This window comes from Athene cunicularia (genome assembly GCF_003259725.1).
Source record: "Athene cunicularia isolate RWA chromosome 5 unlocalized genomic scaffold, athCun1 chr5_part1, whole genome shotgun sequence".
NCBI lineage: Eukaryota > Metazoa > Chordata > Aves > Strigiformes > Strigidae > Athene > Athene cunicularia.
In genome coordinates, this window is record NW_020799101.1 from 9,016,810 (window position 1) to 9,036,558 (window position 19,749).

General features: G+C 38.5%; 1 protein-coding gene across 1 annotated transcript in view; it reads right to left on the bottom strand.

The window, feature by feature from the left end:
* The window catches only part of MNAT1 (MNAT1, CDK activating kinase assembly factor), an 89,882-nt gene that overhangs the window by 55,858 nt on the left and 14,275 nt on the right, over positions 1–19,749 (bottom strand). The window contains exons 5-6 of the mRNA XM_026849221.1: positions 17,560–17,700; positions 11,867–11,992 (exon numbers count right to left, since the gene is read on the bottom strand). Coding sequence (XP_026705022.1) covers positions 11,867–11,992; positions 17,560–17,700 — 267 coding nt within the window. The remainder of the gene's footprint in view (positions 1–11,866; positions 11,993–17,559; positions 17,701–19,749) is intronic.

A 19,749-nucleotide genomic window follows, 5' to 3' on the forward strand; every position in this document is an offset into this window, starting at 1 on the left:
TCACATTTCTGTGATTTTCTTTCTATGCTCTGGAGAAGAGAGCAGTGCTCTATTTATTTATGCCTCTCTTTCAAGGGATGAAACAGGAGAACAGACCTCAGACCTAAAAATACATGCTGCTTTCCTCCTGTGCACAGCCCTCAGTTTTAAATTGTTCCTCCCTCCAACCTCCTTACCTTTCCACTGTCTTCCAATTCCACGTGCACCATCTTTAAAGTACTGTCTCCTGAAGGATCTACCTCACTGTCCCAGAATAATAAAAGAATCATTATTCTTACACAAAACCATCATTTCATTTTCTACTAATCACTGAAAATGTTGTAAATTCCAGTTTCCTGGCCCCCATCCAGCTAATTTAGATAGATGGTTCCACATGTGCTCTCTGTCCTTCCATTTCCTGCCCATACCACTACACACATTTATCTAAGTGAGTCAAAGCAGGTTTTCTTTGTAGTCACAATATTCTTACATATTTTATAATTTTAAAAAAAGAGCCTGCATAAAATACAACCTATTACCATGCTATTATCTGCTTTGCAAGAGGCAGAGGATTTTGCTGCTCCGCAACACGTTCTGCTGAACTATAACACATCACAAACGACACCTGAGCCTTGCATTTCCTCACAATACAAGAGTTACCTGTGTAGCAACTATGTTCTGGCAAAGCAGAACAATAAACTAAAATAATCAATTCTCCTCTTTGTTATACTCAGTTATCCAGGTTTTTCTTCTTAAAAGAAGAAATCAGAACATTGGAGAGGAATAAAGCCAAGCTTTCAGAGACCAAGCTGCTTCTTCATGAGGATAATTTCTCTTTCATTATCAGCCAATGCTGCCAATATTCCTTTCCAGCGACACCTTGACTGACACACTGAGTCCAGACTAGGTATATATGGGGAAATTCACCTTTTGATGTACGCTGATTGCCTAAAACAATATTCCTTTCTCCCACCCTCTGCACCTGAACAAACATTCTTGAGGAAAATTACTTTTGAAGTCTCCTTGGTACAGAACATTGTCTCTTTGATCCAAAATATCTTTTGCTGCAAGTACCCTAGCACAAATATGAATGCATCTTGGATGAGTACAGACTATTGAAAACTAGGGCCCCCAACAGCTCCTTTGAAATACATCTTTATTTGTAAATGTATTGTTAATTTACAAATGTGCTATTTTAAAGCTCAAAAGTTGATTCCTCTGAAACCTTGTAGCAAACATTCATTCAGCTGCTGTGTTCACTTACCCATGCATTAAGGTGCAGAAAGGTGGTACACGCAGACACTCAGCATGGCCTCAGTCAACACACTGACAATTTTTTTCCTTGTAGGGAATTACTATGTATTAGTAAGGCTGGTGTACATTGTAACAGAGATTAAGGAAAACCAAAAGATGCTGTGGGAAACACAAGTCCTGCATGTACACACCCCTCTACAGCTAGAAAACCTGTTAACAAGTGACCAGGGGGGAGTCCACACTTGAAACCACCCACAGGAACTGATCCAGATAGATGAGTACCAGAACCCCCCAACTTCCCAAATCCTTCTGTCCCAGAGCTCTCCTGTAACTACCAGTCCCATACAGGAGTCCCTCAAGTCTTTCTTCCTAAAAACTCCCTTGTCCCACTCAGTCCCACCTTTCTGTCAAACTCTGACCCAAATCTCTCCCCTCAGAGCAACAGCCCCATGCCCCCTTCATGTTCTCTCCAAAGCACCTCACATCCAAGTCCTCACCTCCTCCTCAATCCATCTCACCTGCTGCCCTATGCTTCCCCATCTCCACAAGCCCTGACCCCATGCTCGACCACCACACCACTGCTGCTGCCACCACTTGGTATCAACTTCCCTTACGTATTTCTTCCACCAACTGCCTCCCACTACAGCCATCTCTGTCATCCTGCTTTTGGCTCCCTTTGCATAACTTTTTTTAAAGTCTCTCAAGAATTTCAGAAAAGCCAGATGTAGGCTGTGCTTACCCAAAATTTGTCTGAAGAACAGGCAAGGAAAAAAATACAGACATATGGGAAATCTTTTAACTATGCTGCAAGGTCCATATACTCTACACCAGCAGCAAATAGACCCTAGTTCATTCAGAAATGGAATAACCAGGAATAAAACTAGTCTGCGAGGTAAGTCTGCACACACATAACTAATCAGCAAACCTCTCAAAATCAGACAAACAGACATAACCCAATTGACTGCTGACCCAGAGGAATCTGTGAAGCCATTAAGCCCAACTCTGCCATTCCAGGTCACCAGCCCTCCTCCAGGTACACAATAGAGAAGATAAAGGAATGACACAAACTACTTTGATCAACAGCAACAGAAGAAAGGATTAGAAGAAAACATGTTCTCACAAATGCAGACAAGTGTTAAGAAAAAAGGATCATGACAGAAAGATCACACATTCTTCTATTGCACATATACAGACGTACTGCTTTAGCTTGCCTAAATGGCTTCAAATCCTTCATTGCTCTTACTACAATTCTTTAAATGTTCTTACTGCTCCCTCAAATAATTTTCCTCTTTAGAGAGTCCTTTTCTCAGCTAATGAATGTCATTTCACATCTAGTCTGCAGAGTGGAGACAGTCTATAAACCATTTGCAGGAGAAATCAATGCTTTTATTGTTAAGTAACAATTAAGGCCTCTGCACTTTTTTTAAAGATCTAATTTCTAAAATACTTAGTTCTGTGAAGTCCTCTTCACGTAGTCATCTTCAAGTACAGAAAAAGATCCTACAAAAAGGCAGAGAACAACCTGCTTTTGGCATGTACCTAAACAGAAAATGGACTTTCATTGGGTGAAGGAAACTTAGTAACTCTGTGTCTCCCCTAAAATGTAAAAGCAGGGGCAGTAAGTGCTACAAAAGGCTCCCCAGGAGACTGCAGAGTCTCGTCTCCAGGTCTTTAAGAACAGGCTAGACGGGTACCTGTCATGAAGTACTCCCAACTCTGTCTCACACTGGGGGGAAGGACCCCATAACCTCTCGAGACCCCCACCCAGCACTATGATTATACAATTCCACAAATACCCACTGCAATTCAGGCACCAAAGCTTCCAATTTTATTACTTTTTTCTTTCCTGACTTAAAATTTCACCCTTACAGAGGAACTTTGTCTGCTTTCATTTTTTTTTTTTATATCATCTCTATCAAGACATAATGAGACCGCTTATACTCACACTTTTAGACAAGCTATTTATTTGTGTTTCACCCTAGCACTACTTTCTGGTATGTTTACTTTTAAACAGTGCATCAAGCAGCACTATTTAACAACTTTTTGCATTAAAAATGTGGTTCAATACCTTTGCACTGCTCATTTAGCACAAACTCTAACATTTAACATTTACGTTTGCAACTCTTGGCCAAAGTATAGCATCAAAAGAGCATATAAGCACTAAATTCTATCTAGTTAAAAAGAACAGCAGCACCGAAAAAAGTTATATTGGAACAATCTATAAATGTGTTTACATTATATGAATGATTTGCTGTTCCTTCACAAGGCATGTAGGAAGTCAGCACTTCTCAAATGTGTAAAGTATTTCCATGTGCTTAAAGCATGATCTTTCCAAAACAAACAATGATTGAGAAATTTTTTATTATTCTTTATTTCCCTGCCAGCTGTTTTTTTGGACTCTCCTCTCAGCCACCTTCTTTCTTTCAGTCAGATCTCTCCTTATTGCTCACAGTAACACCTACTCAAGCAATAGAATATTCAGAGCTGTAAGACTCAAAAATAGGAAGATCTCAGGCTGATTTAAACAGCATTTTCCTTAGATCACTTTGCAGTGTGTCTTTGTGCTATAGTAGCTAGTGGCAGATCTGGCTGTTGCTTAGGATGGAATCTGGGCATCCTACATTAGGACCTAAAGCCCAGTTCCTGCTGCTCTGTCCCAGTGACTGCTTCCATATAGGCAAGGGAGCAGATGACAGCCTGGCTGAACCCTTCCAGCAGGCTTCTCCCTATGAGCCTCATCCTATGCAGCATCTTTTCAAGGTATCAAAACAACATGCTGCATGACACACAGACGTACTTCTGAAATTTGATGGTAAAAAGTCAGGCAAGCAAACCCTTGGGCAACTCTATAAATCAAACAGGAGATTAAAAAAACCCAAACAAATAAAAAAAAAATTTAAATTAAAATAAAACAATAAACCCCCCAAAACCTTAAGAACAGTTCCATTCCAAAAAGTGACAGCTGAAGAGCGGATCTGCTCCACTGCTGGCTAAAGCCACTTTACTAACAAGTACATTGGTCTTGCTGTTCACTCCTATACAATTAACAGTGTTGGCACTATTTCATTTACTAAATTCCAGTCATTACAGCTGTGCAAACTTATGGGCCTAATTTGTATTTATACTAATATGTGTATATAAACATGTGCTGCTTTAGCCATGTAAAGGAGCCTTAAAGCAAATGAACAAATATTTATTCTAACAGAGCAGTATAAGAGAGCCCAACCATAAAACAGAATCAGGTCAAGCAGCTCTGATTATGTCTGTCCACCAAACAGCTTAATTTCAATTATGGCATCTTTCCTAAGGCACTCCGAACAGGAATCCTGCAAAGACAGACAGGGACACGTAGGACTGAATTTTCAAAATCCAGTCTCCTTTTCCAAGGTCAGCATTGTGTAAATGAGGGGAGAAGAAATAACAAATACTATCATTTACTCTGCCTTTTTTTCCAAAAAAAACCCATTTCTTACCTATATTAGGAAAAAAATTAATGAAGTCAACATAATGCGCTTAATGTTTACGCACTTTGATATAACAGTAATTACTTAGTAAGGCCAGAACCCAATTAAATGCTTTAGACTGTGGGCTGGAGTGCACAGGAAGCGTTCAGATGATAGATTGCTTAAATAAAGTTTATCTGGCATACACTTCAAAACCAGAGTTCAAAAACTTTAAGCACAGTTCTGCATGTATGTGCTTGACTCTTAACAAAACATCTTTATCTAAATAGAGGGCTAGAGATTTAGTATGACATATATATTTACTACTGCTAATCATTCTCCATCATGCTACTCTGAAGTTGCAGACCTATTGTATATATAATCTCATGTGATTTAAGCAAGCAGTATGTGGATTACAGGACTCTAGATCAATGTTTAAATCCAGCATGTTAGCCCTAACCTGAATTCTATCATTCAGCATTTTTGGTGACACACAGTTCACATAGTTGAATTCCATATCCATGTATTGTCAGAGATGGTGGAGATGCAAGCAGACACCAGACACCATTTCTTTCCTCTTTTTTCTTTTCAGAGATAGGTATCCTCAGCAGATCAGTGCAACATTCATTGTTAAAAACAAGACACTGCTATTGATGATAAAAATTCAAAACTAAAGCAACATGCAATATATATTCTTACTAGGAATTATGAGAAGGTGCTTAGCAACTCCAGAATCCCATTAGTAAGAGCTGGTGGTACAGGGCTATGCGCACCTGCTCTCCAAACGCACACCTCTCCTGTGAATCTCTCCTCCAGGGAGGCCACTTGGCCAGAACGCTGGTTCTCTGAGCATCTTCATCCAGAGACCTGCTGGAAAGTGCTGCAGCTCCCCTCTCACTGGCACATTTGGCCTTCCTCTGCAACAGGGATCTAATTCACTAGGACTGATGCCCAGCCCAGTGTGTCTGAGCACTGAGCTGGGACACAGCCATCATGCAAGGCACACACCAAGGCTGCAAGGGCAGCACACCAGCCTTGAAGTATAGATTCAGTCAGCCTCCTGCTTGAGGTTAAGATAATAGTGTCATTGAAAATATTACCTTTACATGCACGCTCCCCAACACAGATAAGCTATTCCAAGAGGATCTGTACACCTGAACACACTACTTCCTCTTGAAAGTAAGTGTTGTGATTTTGTTGTGATTCTAAACTACAAAGTGTTGTGAAAAGGGAAATATTCCACGCTGCCGCAAAAAACGAAACGTGCGTAGTATTAGCCAAATGAAGATTATAAACAAAACACCAATCTCAAAGAAATCAATTCTATCTGAAGTGTTTAAGACTGAAGATAGACCAGCTGAGGTAACAGTGAAGGAAGGAAACAGGCTTGATTATTTATTTATTTTTTAAACCTTAGGCAAATAATAAAAGCACTTTAAAACAAACACACACAACCAACCAAACGCACCACACCAACAAACCAACCAACCAAATCAGAGCAGTAAGAACTGACAAAGGAAGGCTGGAAGGCTGAAACGGTTCCCAATCACACAGACAGGGTGGCAAAGCACTCTCGGGAGCTGCAGAATAGTTGGTAGTCTAAACTTTAGTGCAACATGCACTTCACTTACCTCAGAGTACCTGGCATATGTCTAAGCAACTTTGAAGGAGCACAACTGATTAAAAAGGTATTTTGACAGACTTTTTTGTGTTTGGAACAGGATTTTGGATAATTGCTCCACAAGCTATAAAAGAAACAGACTGAAAACCAGGAGCAGCCGCTGAGCAGTTGTTTGCACAGGAAGCAATATTGTAGGAAAAGGCAATAATGAAGAACAGTTAATTTGACCTGAGGTGATGAGGTCAATGTTTTAAAAGAAATAGCTTCGCATAATGTAAAATAAGAATGTTATTTCCCCTTAGAATAATACTGTAAGTGTAATGCTGCACGAAAGCTATTCCCTCACACTTGCTATGCTCAGCGTAGTGGTAACATGCGTTCCTGAGGTGTCCAAGACATCCTGAGTCTGACACAGATCCATTCCTCTGAAATACTGATTCAACTCCTGCAAGCTCTAGCTGCTTCAGACTGCACATTGCTCTCCCCAACATTCAGCTACTAATACAAGAACTGGAGTAAAATCCTGGTAATATTCAGACATGCAGAAAGTTAAGTGTAACATCACCGCTGTGATTTGGACAGAGAAGCAGAAGCTGAAGCAGTTATTTCACTCTTAATTCACTGCCATGCAGGGGTGCTGTTGACAGGAGATGGAGCCCGGCTCAACGGAAGAGACACAAGGTTAGGAATTTAGTAGGGCTGGATCCTATTCCTCCTTCCGCCACTGCTCTGCTGTCTAATTCTGGGCAAGTACATCCCCTCCAGGCATCTGGTTCCCCTCCCTGACACATCTATTTAAACTGCAGATTCAGAGGGGTAGCAACCATCTTGGTAATGACAAAGCATGTACAACACACTGCACTAATATTTCTATTAATAAATATTCCCACTGCTATTAAGTAATAAAACAAAAACCATGAATGGCTTTGTGAATTGAATGGTCAATGATGGGTTATATATTAATTTTACGGTACTCAGGTATAAAAAAAAGCACTCTCCCAAGTGGTAGCAGGGAGAGGACACCTATGTTGTTTTCCTGAATATTTGGGTGATCCAATTAGAGGTAATTGAGTTTTTAACTACACAGAATTACTTCAAGAATACCATCACTAGAGGCTAAGTCTCCCAGGAGGCTGGGGGAAGTGAGCAAACATTATCAAACTGGAAGGAACAGAAGAGGGACAGAGCATGCAGCTTGAAACATGCTGTGGAGAGCATGAAGCTGAGCCAGACTAAGGCAGTCACATTTTTTACAAACATGTAAATGGATGGGCCACAAAGACTTGCATGTTCCCAATTCAACGAATTAAACACAAGCTAAATACATCCACACTTCTATGTATTTTTAACCACAGTGGTAAAGTACAGATCCAAAAGCACCAAAGCACCAAAAGCCTCCTACAGACCTGTAAAGACCAAAGACATAAAAAATCCTAAACTACTGTAATGAAATTAATTCCTGCTGCATTTGCAAATTGCCATTTGTGTGTAACACATATGAGCACCTCTTTCACACATTAAAATTAGTTTCACATTAAAGGCACTTCCCAACCAGAAACGGTCACTATATTCACCAAGAAACAGAAGAACGGTTCTATTGCCAGACCTTAGATTTGTTTTGCACAACCTGATAAACCCTAGAAATGCGAGAAACAACATTAATTTCAGACAACCTTTGCTCTTTGACAGCTACTAAAATCTAAAGTACAAGCATTGACAGGTAAGAGTATTTTTAGCACTACTGCCACAATTAAGATTGTTACAGTTTCTTTTGTAGCTTTACACTGATTTGATATTAGATTTAATGACTGTTTTAAATATTCAGATATGCTGAAGGCATGTTTCTTAATATGATGAGCATGACAAGCAGAAAACTCTGAAGCACCTTCTTCCCCTACTTACATAGGTAAATCAAACTGATCGATTAACAAGGTATGCTTCGTGCACAGAAGATATAATTTACTGAAGTAAAATTTAAAAGTTAATGAGCAGACTGGAAGAAAAAACAGCTTCCATTTGAAAGGAACAAAAAACCCCAATTTAACAAAAAGAAAAGTGAAGGAGACCCTATCCTTATGAGCTAATTGTCTGCCTCATGCTATAGGGGATGCTCTTGCTTAGCTTACAAGTGAAACACACTCCCTCCTCCCACTGAAAGCACAGGAACTCCACAGCACTAATATGACACCTTAAATGAGCCAACTTCCTTGAGCATTGCTCAGGAGACTAGAATGGGCATGCCTCTTAATTCAGAAACCGAGAAACACGTCTGATTATCAGTCAGGCTGAAGAACATCTCTGACCAAGACCATCCCAGGAAAAACAGTCATGTTTAAGCTGAAAAAAAACAAGTGGATTGCCACAACTGGCATATTTTTATAGCCTTTGTGTAAACACAAGCTCCGGATTAGCCAGCCTCTCAGTTAGCTCTGAATTCCCTTTTTTGAAACAAAATTAAGAAAAACACCCACCAGAAAAGGTCAGTGACCAAACTATTACCAAAAAAAAAAAAAAAACCCAAAACCCAAAAGCACTGGGGATGAACATACATAGTGAATCATTAAAGTTGCGCTGCCGAAATTCATGAGCACAACAGTCTTTTCACTGAAAGTATAGTTAACGTGCAGAATTGTTGGGCCAAAAAGAGCATTAATTAGAACTGTGTTTTTTTAATAAATCCTCAGTACTCCCCTAGAGCTGTCCCCACCCACAGAAGTGGTGTGAACCCCATGGCTTAGAGAGGAGCAAAGCTAAAGCAACTATCAAGAATGCTATGCAACAAATGCTCTACCTATTTCAAGTGCACACCTATGCCAAACAAATGAACTGGGCATCTTGGATTTTTAGAAAAACACTCAACCTGGAACATAAGCATGTCATAAAGTGAGTGCCTAGGCGGGAATTCACCTTATGCTGTCACTAGAATACACTGTCACAGATCATCAACCACACCAAAATCACGCATAGTAAGCAGTATTGCTTTTTACAAAAGCAAATCTGTCCGAGTCAAACAATTCTGACTACAGTAACTTTCCAAGACGCATCCCTGTCCTAATCTGAAAACATGAAGAATTAGAGATTTCATTGCATTCCAGAGTCAACTTCAACAGTAGGGCAAATTAACCAGTGGAACATTGTGAACTTTAGGTCCTATTTGTTCCTTCAGTTCCTATTTAGATACTATTTGTTTAACTAAGGTTACTGGTTCTTGCTAGAGTTTCAGATTTGGCAGGTTCTGTGTTAAGGAGGTACTTACTGTAAATTGAGTCATATCTTAACCTCCCCTTAAACTAGAAGCAGAACGCAGTACAAAGCATATCTTTCTGCCTTTGAATGGACTTTTGTGGCACCCTTTGCATTCTTTCTGGTTTTTGCATTCAAAATGCAGTCAGCAAAACTCTTCAGTCTGTGAGTCTTCCTAACACTACATTTAGAAGGAAAAGTCCTTTCCTATTTATTGATGTACTACTCACATACCTAAGGCCCCCCACACACACACACGCTGTGGCTAAGGCTCAAATTGCTGTATTTGCTTAGCTAAACTTCCAAATCCTCTTCAAGAGCCTGTTATTTACTCCTTTATTTATAATTTTGCATTTAGCCATATTAAAACGCATTTCATTCAAAGAGGCCAGCTTGTCAAAGCAGCCTATAAGCTGCCAACTTGCATGTCATCCATAGAAATTCAACATCTGCTTCCAAACACTGAACTGTGTCCTAGCAGAACACCCACAGAAATATTCCCATGTTGTGGTACCAATAACTACTACAGAAATTACAAGTTAGCCAGTTAATTCATTTATTGTGCAGAATCTCAATATTGTTATTATTGTGTAATATAATTTCTATATTATTCTAAAAATCAAAGTCATGTAATAACTAAAAATCAAGCATACTATGAAGAAAAATACGGAAACATTCATCCTTCTCAAGAAAACCTGTAATTCGATCAGTGTAAAATCTGTTTCGCTTGATGTAATCCATTTTCTATAAATCATAGTCACCAAGTTCATATCCTTAACTTCATTGTTAACTGTATTTATTCCTAATTTTTTTAAAGTTATTCTTTTTTAATCTAGGACTAAGGTCAGTCAAGGTGAGTTTTTTTAGTTTGTTTCTTTGGGACTAAAATTAAATTAGTCATCTATTCACGCTTTCTGAACACTGATAAAGAATCAATCGGTTATCTGGAATCTCCCTTATTATTCCAGATGTCAAGTTTTAAGTGTCATGATGGTAGAAATCTCCTGACCCAAGTCTTTCACCATTACTGGATGAAGTTTACTTAGGGCTGCAGATTTGAAATGTCCGCTACCACATACTGCATTTAACATCCATTTACAAATGCATTAGAAAGTACTTCCATTGCCCTCATCATGTAGCATGCTTATCTTCTTCCTCTTCCCAGAAGGAAGGTGAACAGCTTTAAGAAATTCTGACAATATATTTTAACAGCAGAAAAGAGAGAGACATTCAGTTAGAATATTTTTTGAACAGAACATTTTCTATTAGTTTTTCTACACAAACAGAAAACATCTCACAAAGCCTATCTTCCCCAAACTCTTATATTTTGAAAGAAAAAGGAGTAAGAGTTTATACTACACGAAAACAAGAAAACAATCTGCACAACTTTGCAAAAGCTGACACTACTTTTGGAAAAATAAGCTGTGAATGCTTCTAGACTGTAAACTCTTTGGGGAATCATAAACACAGCAGAGACATCCCTGACAGAATAAAATGATTAACTGACAAGAGATTAACTGACAAGAGACTAGTTTGATGCAAAGGTTTTTGCTTTGCTGACTTGATTTGTTGAGGAGGTAGAGGATGTTGGTTATTTTCAAGCCATCCTTTACCATTATGAATTCTAAAATACAAAGCCTAAAAAAGTGCAAAGATTTAACAAAAAACAAACAAATGAACACAACAACAACAACAACAACAACAACAACAACAACAAACCAGTAAGGTGCAAAAATGATCAGTAACTCATGCTCCCAGCCCTAAACCACTCCTTCTCAAATACATTTCCATTGACAGGCTGATGTGTACTTGTACTATGTTGTGATAAAGAACAGGAATGCTGACAGATCTTTAGCTGTGACCGTAGCAGTAACACATCTGCAAAAATATACGCTGCTTCCTAGTGTCCAGTAACAATGAAAATAGCATCTTTAACCACTCAGCATCATTTTCTAAATTGTCTATCTCATCCTCGCAGATTATTCCAGTGCTTATAGTATATCTGAAGAAAGTGCAGGCTATTCTTGAACTTCCAAAATTTCAACTTCCACAACTGGTACACAAATGAGACAATAATAATTCAAGGACAGTTCAAGTTTGCATGGAAAGAGATATAACTTGGGTTTTTTGACAACTACGCAAAGAAAATATTCCATATATTCCAACCAGCAGAATGATTAAAATTATTTAATTCCTAATTACTTAATTGGAAGAGAACAATCTATTTCATATAATATACAACTCAGGTTTAAATAACCTCTAAATTTCATATGCAGAAATCCTCAGTCTTTTGAAAGGCATTAAAAAAAAAAAAAAAAAAAATTACCATTTTGATGCCAGTGGAAAACGTGACTGGTTTGACAGGTTTGGGTTTTTCCAGTTGCATTTCTAGGTGAGTAGATCTGTCTTTATGCTGAGCTAAAAGCAGTGAAGCAGGAAGACTGGAGCTCTCCTGTAAACATAAGAGGAACAAATTTGAATGTTGAACCAAAACAAACATTAATTAACACTGCATATTCTTCAAAACCACAAGCTGTGTCTGAAAGGCCATCACTAGCAGAGCAGCATAATGCTAAGTATCCTCTCTATGAGAAACAGTTTACAGAAAACGATCATTTTCAGTAATAAGAAAAAGCTGCAGCAACCCCATAAATCAGAGTAACCTGCAAACAACCATTTTTATAGAATCCACATTAAAGACAATATAACAGGCTCCTTATTCCAACTGGTCAATGCAACTATATTTATTAAAATAAAAAAAATTAGAACTTAATCAGAGAAGGAATAATACCAAGTAGTATAACTTGGATCAGATGTTTATCTAAGACGCATTCTTTCTACCAATGAACTCAGACCAGTTTGAAATTGTTTCCCATTAGATTTCACCTGAGGCCGTTTGGAAACGATCCTTGCTCTGCTTTGCACAATGGCACTATTGTAAGTGCAACCAACAGCATATTTATTTTCTCCTTCACCAACTTATTTTTAGGGAAGCCAGCCAATTTTTAAAAAAATATATAACATGTAGTAAAATGAACAGTTAAGCAAATGAACTACTTAAACTCTCAGAACAGAATGATTATTAACATATATGTATGTAACTGCATTCTTGAGAGAGTCAGAAAATTATTGGCCAAGTTATTTTCTAATAAACTGAACTATCCACATGCACACCAACATCCTTGAGACTTTCTAGCTAGAAAGATCGTGAAGTTGAGAGCAGGGAAGAAGTTCAGATGGATTCTCCCTCAACTGCTCTAGCGCAGTGTTTTATTCCTAAAGCCCTCAAATACTACATACACTTCTGTTTCACAGAACCAAGCAAATACAGAATTATGAACCACATATTTTACTCACAAAACCAAACAAACTGTAATAAGCTGGACTGTGATTTTTCAGTTATTCAGTTCAGGGTAAGAAGTTGGAAGTTTTTAATGCCATGAGATGCCTTACTGTTTATGGTATGCTAGAGAAATCTTCTGAACTGATCATGAACAACAGTCATGTTGTACTGACTTCTCACATCACTCTCCAATACCCTTTTCTCTCTTTTTTTTTTGTTACACTCCCTTTGTCTTACAACTAGTTTGCAAGTGCTAAAAGTAGAAGCAGCTCATCATGATGAGAACTGGTCCAGAGTCACAAATACAAAACTAAGGCACAGGATCCTACTCACATTTCTCTGGTTAACTGGGAGGAGGGGAAAGAAGAGGTTAAAAACCTGAATTATAATAGTAAGAGACATCTCATTTCTGTACAGCTGGGAGAAAATTTGGACGAAGAATGCACTAGTTTACAGTCTGCATCTTCAAAGTGTTCTACATGTCCATAGCCACCATGCAGCAGAGCATGTGCTGCTAGCTGTTAGCAGAGATTAAGGATGTTGGATTCTTTTAATCATAATGCACCAGGGGAGAAGGGAAGGGTGGGAAGCATTCTCTGGTTTATTTTGTCCTCTCATATTCCTTAAACTTTCCCTGCATTTCTAATACAATAACTGAGGAAGCCAATTTTTGTACCAACTTCTCAAGAGTTCACACAACAGTAACTAGATTACACAACTGTGGGAAACCCATACCGTGCCAGCAAGCCACCTCGATGTCATTGTTTGTCCTTTTGAATATGCACATAGCCCTTCTGTTAACTATTAACACGCATGAAAGGGACAATCCTGTAAGCATTTATCCATACTAGCAGTTGTCTATACACGAAAACAAACTGTCCAACAGTACGAACAAAGCTAGTTATATGCAAAAATTTCTGGAAGACTCATCTCTAAAAACCCTGAGGTTGTGGTAAAAGTGTGGACGCATGATGGTTCTAGGGCATCTTGCCCTTTGCTTGACCGAGCTATGCCACAACAGAAAACCTCTTTGCCACATGCTGCAATGCCATTTTACTCATACCTGGGAAGTATGGGCTCTTGAAGAGGTAAGGGCAAGTCCCACAACACAGAAGACATCTAAGAGCAGATCTGTAATCCTCTGTATACAGGTGAGAGAGTTTATATAGTAAATAAGGGAAGTTATTTAATTATTTACTCAGCCCCAATTATTCAAGTCTAGAAGGTTAAAAAAAACGACACACATAACCCTTCCAATACTATGTAAATGCATTAAAATGCATTTGGGACTACAAGTCTAAATTACAACAAGGTGTTGTGCTTGTAGATATTTTATTTTAAAAGAATGTATAATTAAGGTAATACAAAATCTGCCTAATTTAGTACTAGGAGGCAAAACAGGCAACAAGTAACAGCCCAAGCAAAGCACCTGATTGCTCTTCCAGTAGCCTGCAGAGCCTGAGCCGCCTGCGATGCCTTGCTCACCACTCCAGCAAGCGACTCTGGCCTTCTCCTCCCTGCTCCCAGCCCAGGACAGGTTCGTGGAGCCTTGGCCCCAGGTCCAGTCCATCCTGTATGAGCCACTGCACTCCCCAGGCTGACCAGGAACCAGAGCCTGCTGCACACCATTTTAAATACCTAACATTTCTGTGCCTTCTTCCCTGCCTCTGGACTATCTAAATTATAAGCTTTTTGAAGATGGAACAGTATTCTCAAAAACTTTTGTAAAGAACTTTACTCAATATGCCAATACTATAACTAATATATATAACAAACTGTGAATCTCCTCAGTCATTAGGGTTTAAGCACCAAAGGTAGAATTTTCCTCTTGGAAGAGAAAAGACCCAACACCTCTATCTGTACCAGACAAAACATTTGGTTTCAATTTTTTCTTGCTGCCCTGTATGGAGGGCACGGAAATCTTGAAAAAACTGACCAAGACCCAGGTCGCATGGGGCTGCAGGTTCCCAATGCCAGGTGATGCATCCGAGAGACAATTCAAAACCAACTGGTGACATGTCAGCTTCCCACCTTCCTCTACACTGACAATCTTGCTGAGTCAGTAGTTTTGCCACTGGTATCACTGTAGCCAGAACTCAACCCTTGTTGTTTTAGCACAGTACCAGCAACCACAGATAAGAGGGATTTTTTTTAAATGTAATTCTTTACGCTGCTACTGCTTATGCTTGGCTTTCGCTGCATTTCTCAATCAGGTTTTACTTATCAGCTTCATTTTCAGATTTACAGCACAGCATTAGAGGGACTTCAGAAACCATAGGAAATGTTTATTTGTTTAACAACTGCTGGTTTTCCAGAGACTTTGTAAGTCATTATACAAACACTTCAGTTCTGGTTTTATAAACTTTTAGTATTACAAAACAAGTTTTGGCTCAAATTTAAGTTGACAGTGCCCCTTCATAAGCAGACACAAAACTTAAAGTGGCCCAGTTTCCTTCCTCAGCCTTTAAAAATCACCTTTCTGTTGTTTTTAGAATATCAAAATATGTTTTAATAGCAATACATATGCAATCACAGCTAAAACTACCTATTTTGGTCATGTTTTAAGGATTATTTATAACCATTCTTTCCACAAGCCATCTGGTAAAGTAGGTTTCCAGTAAAACCAACTGCTGGGAAAAAAAAAAAAACACCACACACACACCACCACTGGTCTCTAGTAAGTTATGAGTATATTTTAGAACAGGATTGAAGTAAGTCGGAAAACAGGTCAAAAATCCCAATTCTGTGCCATTAAATTCAAGTTTACAGTGGAGTTTTTATTGATTGATCTACTACTCAAACCTAATTGTGTGGATTGTAAGCACTTTTACCTTTAAAGTGAAAAAAGAACGCTGGATGCAAAGGGGAAAATGCCTCAAGTCTGTAAAAGAACCTTTCTGCTCATCTCTGCTTTTGTCCACAAAAAATGAAAAAACAGCTCCTTTCAGCAAAACCAATGACAGGTTGCCAGGACTCCTAGCTTAGAAACAGGCAACCCTTCAGGAGACCCTGAAGCTCCTAAATTGCACATCGATATGCTCTCTTCACGTCAGAGTCTTCTGCATTGGTTCAAAGCAGAACTCTACTTTTGCAGGAAAAGTAGAAAAGCACCTGTATCTTGAATAAGAACTAAGAATACAAAGCAGCAATTAACATTATATTTATGTGAGATAAACTGAAATAAGAAATTGATTTAAATCTGCCAAGCACTTTGAACCACATTGATGTAGACATAGCATACATACATACTACATTATTCTGATTTCCTTCAAGGTTACACACAGACTGTTCTCAAGGCTGTTTGAGCATGTGAATGTGTGTGCATGCATGCCTGTACAAATGCATGCATTAAAAAAATGGAAATGTGAATCTTGGTTCAGTAACACATTTATTGAGGTTCTCTATGCCCACATATCATCACTGCATTTCAGATGCAGAATCAGTAGTAAATTCAGCCAAAAACAAGATTAACACAATTTCCAGAAGTAGCCTGAGTTTTTCTTCAATTGTCAATGAATCCAAGCTTTGTTCACTTCAAAAGGAGAAACTCATACACAAAAAGTGTGCAGTAAGAGAAAATTACACACTCAAGGCAAGAGATCTTCTTTTAGTAGTTTCTGAATACAAAGGAATCACTTATTTAGGTGCTCTGACTCAAAAAAGGGTTGACTAATGTCTGAACAACTCATGAGGTCAGTGTCCCCTGGTCTCCACCATCTTCCCATTGCAGAGGTGGCTGAGCTCATAAAATAGCTCCTGATTACCATTTTGCTTCAATACGCCAGATTATCAACCACTGTTCAGGACTGTTTAACACGCCAACAACATTAAGCATTCGCATTATGGCCATACCAACCTAGTAGCTTCTCTCTATCCCCCTCACAAGTTGCATGATCAGCCATGCACCAAAGCAGATGCAGCTGCAGCTGAAGGCAAAACAAGCAGGCTTCAGACATGACAGAAACTCACCCACCATACATCAGAGGTTCAAGGCAAAGTAGTCACTATATCAGCTATGCTAATGCAAGCCATCCTTGTTCACAGTCAAAGCCTATGGCTATTCATATTGTCAATGAATTAAATAGAAATCTAAACTTCTCTACTAGCTCTTCTTCATGTATGCAGTCAGATGTCAACTAATAAGTAAACTGGTAAAGTGGCTGGAGTCACTACAGCAATTTCTGAAATATACCTCCACATGTCAAGTAGTGACAAGAAAAGAGCTTTCAAGGGAAGCTCACTAGGAAAATAAATGAAGCCCCAAAAGAATCAAAACAGGTAGAACCAGGAAAACAGCCTCCTTCAAATACCAAAAAACCCTCCTGCACTTTTCTTTGCTAGAATCTTATCCAAGATTAATTTCATGTTGAAACAACCAATAATGCTTTCCTATAATTAATTTTTAACCAGCACTGGACATTCTGAACACTGAGACCAATTAAATCTATGAATCCCCAAAATACTCTTCGTCCAGTCCTTAGACTACCAAAACCAGAGTTGTTTGCAACATTGAAATGAATAATAGGTGAGGGAACAGTAACACAAAACACCCAAGACAGGAAACAAAGGGGCAGATGTGTTAATTCCACACAGTTAACCGTGATAGAAACGAATGTCAGTGTACTTAATACTTGCTCTGCTAATGAGCGTTCAAAGCCTCTGGTTGTGTTACTCACCAGATCATCCAGGAGTGCCTGCTTATTCTTCCTTTTTATCATCTGCTGTAATTGTTCTTCTTTCTGTATGAAGAGTCGCCTTTGTTCATTCTCCTGTCGCTCTACCTCTAAAGCTTCCTCCAGCTCTTCCTGCTCACGCGTCTGAAATGGAAATTAGAAATAGACTCACAGCAATCTTCTGCCTTGGGTGGACAGAGCTTGCCCACATCTCTACTTCCTACCAAAGGACCTAGGAACAGAAGAAGCAATAAGAAAGCAGCCAAATTCTACTTTTTCAGGTAGAATTTTAGGTATTAATAAGGTGCTATTTTAAATAAAATTAAGGCACTTATGGATAATGATTCTACCTCCTCTCACTGTCCAGTGTAGAGTTAGATTTTTTTTCTTTGCTGCTCTCTGTAGCAGGAAGTAACCATCTGGATTTTGGCTCTTCCAATGTTACAGGATGACAATGGATTTTCCTTACAACTTCACTCTACAATGAACTCCACTTTGCTCCCACACATCCTATGTCTCAAGTGATGTACATGGGATGACCAAAAATATAATTCCACAACAGTGTTCCTGATCGTCCTGTCAGCTGCATCTTATGTGAAAAGTACACTATGTGCTTATTAGTGGTGTAGAAGAAAAATAAGAAATTACAAATCTGTGAATATTAATAGAGAAGCTTATAAGCTAAAACATATTTCATCATGAACTGTAAAAATGTCACATTCCCAGAAAATGAGGAATTTTTCCTATAACATGGATTGTAGCCACATTACATGGGATGAAAAGAGATTACTAGTATGAAGTGTCTAGTTTTTGTTTCAGAATTTACTTCTTGAGAAGCCTTTTTTAACCTGTAAGATATTAAATAATATGTATTTGAAAATCACAGTGAAAGAATAAAAAGAAGAGGGTTCAAACATAGAAGAAAATAAAAGGATTAAACAATTTTATGCAGAAGAGGGAATCAAAAGAACGTCAGTGTGGTTGTAACAAGGTATAGGACAAAAAGACAGGAAACATTTTCCAAATCTTCCCCACCAAAAAATACTAAAGCAAAGGGAGATTCAGTAAAAACAGAGAGATAATTAAAATTTTATAAAAAACTTAAATGGATGATTTATTGATGGAAACACTTTTAGCAAAACAACACATCAGCCAAGAGCTTAGTAAAAGCTGTTCTTATCATAAAGTTTTGTCATAGAGCATAGCTATCTGATATAGGCCAGAATATGATGAAAAGCATCCCTTTATCAGGCAGATCAAACCAATGGATGCCAGTGAGGCCCAGTTACTCCTAGATGCAAGGGCTGACAGATCTCATCACCTGACACTGAGCCAACAGTAGTTGTTTTCATTTTGTAACCAGCACTGACACTGGTAAAAAGCTGGTCACCAACCAGTGACCACCTGAAGCTGGATTCTGTTTGCATTTAATGAAAAGGAAGAAAACAATGAAATCCCCAAGTTGCTAATTGACATTATTTCTGAGAATTAAGGAATCTTGTTAGTTCAGTCAACAGAACCGAAGAGCTCAGGGTCTTTTAAGACATTCCAAACTTCTTCTACATTTATGCCTAAAGACAGCCTGGAATTTGCACTGAAACAGAAGAAAACTTGTAGGGAAGTCCTGACAGACCTAGTCTGAGGAATCAGCCCAGAAAAATTACAGTCAGAAATAAGTAAACTGATATACAAACCTAAATCAGATCAGACAATGGGAAAAAGGAAGAATTGTCCCAAGTCTGATCAAATTCTTTCTGAAAAGAAGACCAAGCAAAACAGTAAAACAGAAGTTCAGTAGGCAGCAAGGGTTATATCAAGTTTAAAGATAATGTAGAGACAGCCCCAACTTCTAAAGAAATAAAGATGATCACAGTGAAGCCTGAACTAATCTCCAGACGACAAGCAGAAGTAGTAAATAAAAAGTGTAATAGTGTTTCACCACGTTCAAGAAAGGACAATCAAGAAAACAAATACATTTCCATTGCAGAGTTCAAATAAAACTATTTCACAATTGAACACAGCAGCAAGTGAAATTAAACATCTAGTGACAAAGTAGGAAGTAACAAGTTACCTTTTGACTGGAGAACAGCAGATATTTAAGGGAGAAGGCACGTTTGGGAAAACTGTAGTCCGCTCAGAGTAGGAGGCTTTATATATATATATATTTTATTTATTTATATATATATATATATA